This window comes from Morone saxatilis, unplaced genomic scaffold, assembly GCF_004916995.1.
Source record: "Morone saxatilis isolate NCDOM2014 unplaced genomic scaffold, NCSU_SB_2.0 Contig7, whole genome shotgun sequence".
NCBI classification, from domain to species: Eukaryota; Metazoa; Chordata; class Actinopteri; family Moronidae; genus Morone; species Morone saxatilis.
Window position 1 is genome coordinate 19,176,116 of NW_023340246.1, and position 9,163 is coordinate 19,185,278.

Sequence of the window (9,163 nt, forward strand, 5' to 3'; positions counted from 1 at the left end):
CACAATATCTCCATCTTCACCAGTTGAGAAACAACAGTACAATGATACAGTCGTCTTGTTCTGCGCTGTGTTGACATATGAAGGCTGTGGACACACAGTGAAGTGGCTGTATGATGATAATAAGAATGACACTGAGATATTAGATTCTACCTGTTCATCAAGGGTGACATTTCCAACTCGTCTCAATCAGAAGTCAAACTATTATGAGTTACTCAAGTGTAATGTGACAGATGATAAGAGAGGACAAACACTGCTGTGTGATGTCGGTCCCCAGTCCTCATGTGAGACAACAGGTACAGTTGGTTTTATTTCATTAATTTTAATCCTTTGTTCTTTCTCATTTATTCTCTTCAGATAGTAACATGAGGTATTTTATCACCGTTTGTTGTGTTTTGTCATGTCATAAAAACAGGAAGTATCTTAGTGGAGACTGAAGAGGAACAACAAGGTAGTGTCTCTCTCTCCCTCCATTTCTCTCTCTCACTCTCCTTCCCTTCCTCTCTCTCTCTCTCTTCTCTCTTCCTCTCTCTCTCGCTCGCTCCCTCCCTCCCTCCCCCTCTCTCTTTCTGTTTCTCCCCCTGTTTCTGTCTTCTCTTTCTCTCTGCCTCCCTTTCTCTCTCCTCTCTCTCTCTTTCTCTAGCTCTCTCTCTCGCCCTGCCTTTCTCTCTCTCTCTGTCTCTCTCTCTCTCCATTCCTCACTCTCTCTCATTATCTTTCCCTCTCTCTCTCTCTCTCTCTCACTCTCTTTCCCTCTCTCTCCCCCCATTTCTCTCTCTCTCTCTCTCCTTCCCTTCCTCTCTCTTCCTCTCTCTTCTCTTTCCTCTGTTTCTGTCTTCTCCCACTCTCTCTCCCCTCTGTTCTCTCCCTCTCTCTCTTTCTCCTCTGTTTCTCTCTTCTCTCCTCTGATCCTCTCTCTCTCCTCTGTTCTTTCTCTCTCTCTCTCTCTCTCTCTCTCTCTAACCCTCTCTCTCTCCTCTGTTCCTCACACTCTCCCTCTATCCCGCTCTCTCTCCTCTGATCCTTTCTCTCCTCTGTTCTCTCTCTCTCTCTCCTCTGTTTCTTTCTTCTCTCTCTTTTTCTCTCTCTAACCCTCTCTCTCCTCTGTTTCTGTCTTCTCCCTCTCTCTCTCTCTCTCCCTTCCCCTCTTTCTCGCACTCTCCTCTGTTTCTCTCTCTCTCCTCTCTCTCTCTCTCTCTCCCTATCTCTCTCTATATATATAGTATAGAAGTGGCTGTGGGTGGAGATATTATCTTATTTACACATTTGTTCCTCAAACCTTGTTGTTGCTAACTTATTTATCTTATTTATTCATCACAATAATTGTCTTCACTGTGACTGTTGGTATTTTCTTAATCTCTTGTACATAGAGATTGGATTGAATTTGGTAGAGAAAAAAGAAAAGAAGCATTTTGAAAACTGCAGCCCAACTGCAAAGGAGAAAATAAAGTGGCTGCGAAACTTACATCTACAACCAAACTAGTGCAAGAATCTCATGGAATGTCTCATATGTAGTTGCATTATTTTAACAGAACAGAAAATCAAAATATGTTTTAATGTTTTTATTCCTCTTCCAGACTGGTGGAGGTTCATCATTGTGTCTGTGGGTTTAGCAGCACTCATAACAATTGCTGTGGCAGTCAACATATGGACAAAAACTAAAGGTGAGAACATTCACAGATGAAACAAGACGTTTGGATAAACCTGGATTTTCACAGTGGAAGCTAAAGACAGCTCTCCTTTGTCTTTTCAGGGAACAGAACACAGATGGATGAACACATTGTGAGTTTTAAACCTTAATGATCAAATGTTTATACAGTTGTGACTTTTAGAAAACAGTGTTTGTGGTAGTTTCTTTGCAATTACTAAATGTGGCTCTGGAGTAAACTCACTGTATCATATTGATACTACTGAAATGACGGATTTCCTAAAAAAATCTAGAATTGAGCTGAGAGGAATATTTGGGAGAAAAATCTATTGAAAACTGTAACTGGACTGTATTTGTCCAGGGACTGACCTCAAACCCTGCAGTGACTCAGTCTGCTCCAGAAACCAGTCAGGACACGGTGAGATCACACACTACACCCAGTACCATGAGTTAGTTAAATCTCTTTGATCCCCAAAATATAACCCAGATGCCCACTAGTATCCTGTTATGATCTGTTTTTTGTTTTTTTGTAGCATTGTTATGCGAATATAAAACATCATATCCTGGTTTCACAAAGCTGCATAAGCTCTTATTCTGGGTTTTAAGAAACCTGGAGTAGAAACCAGGGTACTGTGGCACATAAACACCTGATCCTGGTTTCTGAACATACTTACTTAGAGCACAGTGGCTGAGATGGTGAGAAATAAAGACACACCTGCAGGCAGACAATCAAACCCTTGGCTACTGTAATGATTACACACATAGGGCTTCTCATGTTCCATATAAACATCATGTCCAGAATAAGATCAGGCCAAGACCAAAACCAGGACAGGCTACTAATATGCACGGTAAACAGTCAATTTAAGACAGACACAAGATGTATAACATGGCCTCCCAGCTAAAGAAAAAGAAGTTAAAATATGAAATGTGATAGACTAGAATAAAGGTTTGGATCTGTATAATCTACGTTAACAGCTGTTTGTCATAATAGTATTGGTAGTAAATATGGGAAGAAAATGTTCATATATGAAAAAAAAATCTAAATTTTACCCTTAAATCCCATATAATCATATGGTTAAGGATTGTGATTGTGTGTGTGGCATTGCTTTGTGTTTTATTGCATTGTATGACGTTCCATTGTGTTATCTTTCATCATGTTGCCTCACTGTGTTGAACTATGCCGTGCCATGTCCACGTCAATGTGTTGTACTGCTTCACGTGTGTCTTTATGATCGGGGTGGTGATAAAGCACTGACATACAGAACTGTGAAAACTATTTCCTTTTCTGCTAGAGCCTCTTCTAATCCCAGCAGCCTCTATGCTATACCATCAATTACCAAAATGTAACACTGTATATTTCCATTTAATATCATAACATTCATTTTACATTATTTTATCATTTATTTATTTCTGGTTTGACAACAATTTACAGAAATCAGGTTTTATTCTATGAGTGAATTCAATAATTTCACTTTGCTTTCATGGTACGGTATTGATTCTTGTGGAGAAATTGTCTACGCAATCCAAATCTTAGACAGTTTTTATTTATTCATCATTCTTTATGTCACGTTACTTTCTAGTATTATAATCATGCAGTTGTATTTTTAAAATAACCAAGTATCCACATTTATTTCCTTTGTTGCTGGAAAGAGCTTTTTGTCCAGAAGGGGGAGATGTAGGCTTGTACTAGTCAGTTTACCACGATGTAAAAGTAATAGTCCAACATTCATATGGCTTTGTCCATGATACATATAATACATTTTGCTCAATAAACTTGCTGTCGGGCACATTATTGTACTGTGATGTATGTACTTTTGGGTGATAGTTCAAAGCCTTTTTGGATGTGAAGGAAATTATACAAATCATAATTGAAAAAAAAAAGAAAATGATATTCTGTCTGTATTTTGTGAGCTGTGGATAGACTTTTGTTGTAAACTAAGATGAATTGTATTGCAGTGTATTATATTGTATTGTATTATTCTACCCCATTCAATTCAATTAAATTCTCTGGTATCCTATTCTACTCCGTTCAGTTCTGATTTAACCTTCCAGCACCAGCACCTGAAAATGCACAAAATGTACAAAATCAACAGTTGCAACAAGGGGCAGAAAATCCCATTTGTTGCAGATATATCACTTGTTGTCGCATTCGTCCATCAAAACCCACCAATCAGAGAGGGCCGCCAGCTCCAAATATGGTAGCGCGTACTCTTAAGCCCGCCCCTCTTTGTCGCCTCCACCAATGGGAAGGCGCCGATGGTCGGTGACGCGCAACGGAGGCGGGGATACGGGAGGACAGTAGGCAGCTGCTAGTAGAGGACCGTTGTATCCTCCTGAATGATTTAATCATGTGAGGGATTGATGGAGCCTTCTTTATCGACATGAAGTCGGACTTTCTGGGGGGACAGCTGATACCGAGGCGCCGTGCATGCTGCTGAGGAGGTGGTTTTCCCAGACGAGGGTGGTGGGAGGCGACGGCCCCCGCGGTGCTGTGAGACCGAAAGGGAGGACTAGCGTCAGCTAGCGAGCACAACGTAACGACTTCCGGGATTGTATTTTCAAAATAAAAAGCTCCGAGGAGAACACGATGCGTTTTGGTTGAGTTTCCCGATAGTGTAGTTTTACTGACGCGCTTAAAATCGATAAAGGCGAATAAGTGATGGGTTTATGCGTACGCTGCGATTTTTCGCGGCACTCGTTCCTCATAAACGCAAGATCGACAAACGGGCCGCTTTTACTTTGGTGGAATCTTCCGTGTTGCCAGGCCAACGGTTGTTAGCTGCTGGTGGCTTGACAGACACAAGAAGAGGTGAAGTTACAAAGCCTCGGAACCAAAACAAGACTTCACAGCCTGCGGTGGACAACGTCGCCTTGTTATGAATGGGACCTGCCTCGTCTCACTGTGTGTGTTTCGAGCCAAATGCCTTTTAAACCGCAGGAGCCGTCGTTTATCTGAAATCGGAGCCCCGGTACGGTTTGGATTAATAACGGTGGGGACGTTTTCAGCGGATGCACTTAAAACGAAACAAATCCCTGATGTCGAGATGAACTTGTGTCTTTTGTCCTCACAGGTGAGTTTTAAAGACATTTTCCTGTGACAGAGTTGTGTTTTTAATTGTGTAGTTTTATGCTGTTAATGTAAAAAGCCACCAGCATGTGTTTAATACGCATTAATGAGTTTATATATATATATTTGTTAAGTCTTTTGGCATCAGATTTTATAATAACCTCTTTGTACTTCTTGTGTGATTCTCAGTGTTGAGTTTTATCGTGTATTCAGATTTGTCTGTGACCAAATGTGCTACAGTAAGATGTTATTTTGGACCTATGCTTTCTGTAGTTACACAATCTTTAGATTTTACTCTCATATTTATGCCTTTTTTGTATTTATTATAGTATTTTTTAAGAAATAAATCACTCTAGTTTGCTACATTGAGGAGGATTTTGCCTCCCTATATAGGGTTTTGTTGTCATGTTGTCAAGGCTTCATCATTCCTCTTCCAAAATAGGAAATTGTTGAAGTTGTGTTTTTTTTTTTTTTAGGTTTCCCCTTTAAGATCAACATGTACCGTCCAACACTGACAAACAAGTACGAGCTCTTGTAGCTGGAGGAGGACTGCCTTCCCCTAACTCTTCCTCCTCCTGGGAATCGATGACGGGCCCCAACTCCCCGAGCCGGTCCGGCACCTCCTCGACCAAGCTGAGCAGGCACGGCCGGTCCAAGAGCACCAGCTCACACTGCCTCCTCCGGTGCAGCACCCAGGAGGACTCCTCCGCCTCCCCCCCTAACAACAGCTCCAGGTCCCCCGGGGAGGAAGAGGAGAAGGATGGAGGGGTTCTGTTCTACGTCAACAGGACCGGTTTTCCCATCGAGGGCGTAACCTGGGAGAGGATGTGGTCCCATGTGGCTGCCGTGCACCCCGAGGGCCAGGAGATGGTGGACACGATACGAAACGCCGCATACCTTCCCAAGGTAAGCCGGCTGTGATTGGTTCATCCCTTAATGATTGAAGCTAGAGACAGAATCACACATGTTTTAACGTTTGGAGCAAATTAATTCTTACCACAAACGCTGCTACAATGATTTGTTGATGACGTTTTCCTTTAGCGTGCGTTGTCTTAATTTCCAAACACATAAACCATGTGGCAGTGTTCGTTGTTTATTGTCGTATTGCCTCTTTTGTCAAACCTGTTTTATAGCTGAAAGATTATTGCCGTTCATAGTAACAGATGGCTGAAGTCCTGGATTGCGTCCCTGCCTCCCTCCTGTTTGGAGGTCTGTTTAAACAAAACATATATATATATTTTTAAGTATTCAGACAACATCTACTTTGTGTAGTCAGGAAAAGACATAAAACTTATAAAGTAACCCTGGAAATTTCCGTACAACAACAAAAAATACACATGGAAAGAGTCTAATGGGGTTTATTCATTGTGATTGTCCTTGTAATCGTTTGGTTTAAGTTCAGACATGAAGAATCTACACGGAGATCAGGGGAGGAGTTCACATGACACCAGCAACACATTAGAGTTAATGGAAGTGCATTCGGTGTTAATGGATGCTTTATGAAGGTTCCCTCTGGGTTTCCCTGTGGCTGCTGCACTACGAAGGAAGCCTCTGCACTGTTTAGTGTTGGAAGAAGCCTTGTTGTGGATGATGCACGTGCTGCTCAGGCTGTCGGCTGTCTACAGAGCACTGGTTATACGATAGGACTGGTTTTCATCGTGTTTGAGGTTTGTATTCAGTATACACATGTTGGTCTCAACGCTTGCTGTGAGTTTCTGTCCTCATCAGACATTTATATCTGCAGCACAATGTTGGTTGTATCAACTCATGATATTAATTAGTCTGTGGATTATTTTTTGTCTCTAAAATGGTAAATAATAGTAAAAACTTTCTGTCGCACTTTCTCAGAGCGAAAGGTAATATTTCAAATCCTTTTTTCTTTTCCCCCCAACACAAAAATCTTACCCTTGCAAAGCTGGAACGAGCAGATGTTCGGCATGTTTCTGGTTAGTAAATGAGTCAAACTAGTGATTGGTTAATTGACTAACTGTAGTAGAAACAGAAATATTAAAAAATAATACGTACAGTATTTAATTTATTTATTCTTTTAGTATTTTGGGGTGTTTGTGGCTCAGGTGGTAGAGCGGGTCGTCTACTGATCACGGGGTTGGTGGTTCGTCCCAATACTGAATAAACGAAGGAAGGTTGCATCAGAAAGGGCATAATGCTGTAAACAACGATTATAATATTATATTATATATATATTTTAAACAAGTATGTATGTCTGCGTGCCAACAAACTGCATCTTTTACTGTCCGGACGAAGGAAGGAGGAAAATTACGATTGTCATGTGAGTCAAGGTGTCAGATCATGTGTCTCTTAGTCACTGCGAGGCGTAACGGCTGTCTGCGAAGAAGTGTTGTTCACAGTTACATTGCTTAGGTGTTAATGTCGACCTGCTTTCACTCTGTTTCACAAATACACACATTTCCAGGTGTACACTCATACACATGCGGATGTGTGCTAAATTGGGGCGCCATACTTGTCAAGTGATGTTAATTCTGCTTTTTGAATTTGTCATTGGTGTGACTCACCATGACTCCTGACCCACACACACACACACACACACACACACACACACATTTGTGATATCATAGTTTGGCTGTAGGTTAGAAAAATACCGCGTGTTTACTTCCTAAAGACAAAAAAAACGGGAGCTGAAATGACAAAGACAAATGGGTTAGAAAGTGAACAAGAAACAAGAATTTCAACGAAACAACAAAGTTCTGTATACAGTTTACAGTCACTTCAGTTTTACATATAAACATACTATATACTTCAACCAACAACCAGCTTTAGATCAAAGGAAGATTTGCCTTCTCTCCAGAAGTAGTTCTGAAACGATGAGTCGACTAATCCGTTAAAACCGATTCACATTATCACGATTGGTTCATTATAACGTCACCGCTGTCCGCTGGAGATTGTCTCCATGGTGGCGAAGCTGTTTTTGCTTTACATTACTCACTTCCACGTTTGCATTTGTTAATTTTATAAATTAAACATGCTTGCAACTCATTAAAAGTAATATATCAAACAAAAACTAAAGATTTCCTGGTTCCACACTGTGTAAATCAAAATTAACATCGTTCCTGTGACGTCAGCCGTAGTTTTCTGACGCTCTGAAACACTATCTCTGTTTTGTATTCATACACCAGTGTGTAAAAATACAATAGCAACAGTAACAGTACTGTAGTCATCGGTACTACTAGTAATATTGTCTTTCCTTTGGTCCATTTTCTCCTTTTATTGAGCAGCGTTGTTTGTGTAGCTGCAGAAACACACAGAGGCCAGTGAAAGACACAAATATGTACAACTGGTTGTTCACTGACAGAAATGGCATCCCTGCTGGCATGATGCACGTCTTTGTCTGCTGCTACAGAGGCCTCTTAGCCCAGATTTTTCTCATAGTTTTCCCGTCAGTGATCTGGATGAATGCTTGTTGTGTTTCATGTTGTGGAGGAGGAGGGAATCTGGTTGCTGTTTAGCTCTACTAATTGGCCATGTGGTCATTAGTGACCCGGTTGGCTGACAGTGCCAAGATCCCACACTGTTGTTCTGGACAGAAGGACGACAGGAGGACGTACGCACTCAAACAAACACACCAACATAGAACAAGTGTACATACGGAGTTGCACACACATGAGCCACTTTTATTCTGGCCATATATTATAATGGTTTCAGATTTAATGTTCGCTCATGAATAGCCAGCTGTGATCGTAAAGCCGCTTGGAAGCTTTCAAGTAGGAAAAGACAGTATTTCACTGTAGCAGTGTGAAAATCGTATCAGCTAGTTTAGTGTTTTGGGACGAAGTAAAGTTGTAAAGAGAAACTATAATCGCCTCAGAAGAATCAGAAGACCAACGACCACTGATAACAGCAAAATGTAATGAACCCTTGTTATGTGCTTTTCATTAATTTACTTACTAAACATACATACATCAATCTGAAAAAAACAACTAAACTCTATTTCAAAGTCAAAAAGATTGACAAAACAACCTTGTAGGAAGTGAGTTTATATTTCAGTTTATCTCTTGTTGTATGGCACGTTCTTTCTCATTAAATTAAATGGACCATTATATGTTCAAAAAGTGTTATTATATAAAGTTGTTTTGTTTTGAATTTTTTGCTTTGCTAGGACACTGCTGTGCTGTGTACAGTATGGACGCTGTACGCAGGCACCTAAGGTGTCCGTTGGTTTACATTGCAGTATTGTTACGTTGGTATATGCAACCTGACTCTGGTGTGTGTGTGTGTGTGTAAGGTATGAAAGCAGGTGGTTACCACAGGTACAGTTGCTGATACACTAACCCAGAAAAGGAATAACTTTACATTACATTTGTTACAATATAGGAAGTGTACATCTGATTTATTATCAAATGTATAAAATAGATGTTTCCTGTAATTATGACATTTATTACAGCAGCTGTTTGTAACACTTAACAGTAAATAAT

General features: G+C 40.6%; 2 protein-coding genes across 2 annotated transcripts in view; both read left to right on the forward strand.

The window, feature by feature from the left end:
- Positions 1-1,834, forward strand: part of LOC118341050 — a 9,173-nt gene extending 7,339 nt beyond the window's left edge. Inside the window, exons 3-6 of the mRNA XM_035679223.1 lie at positions 24-293; positions 413-448; positions 1,575-1,661; positions 1,751-1,834. Coding sequence (XP_035535116.1) covers positions 24-293; positions 413-448; positions 1,575-1,661; positions 1,751-1,797 — 440 coding nt within the window. The 3' untranslated portion in view covers positions 1,798-1,834. The remainder of the gene's footprint in view (positions 1-23; positions 294-412; positions 449-1,574; positions 1,662-1,750) is intronic.
- Positions 1,835-3,917: 2,083 nt separating this feature from the next.
- Positions 3,918-9,163, forward strand: part of vash2 (vasohibin 2) — a 31,064-nt gene continuing 25,818 nt past the window's right edge. Inside the window, exons 1-2 of the mRNA XM_035679219.1 lie at positions 3,918-4,716; positions 5,189-5,618. Of these exons, the coding sequence (XP_035535112.1) occupies positions 5,298-5,618 (321 nt within the window). The 5' untranslated portion in view covers positions 3,918-4,716; positions 5,189-5,297. The remainder of the gene's footprint in view (positions 4,717-5,188; positions 5,619-9,163) is intronic.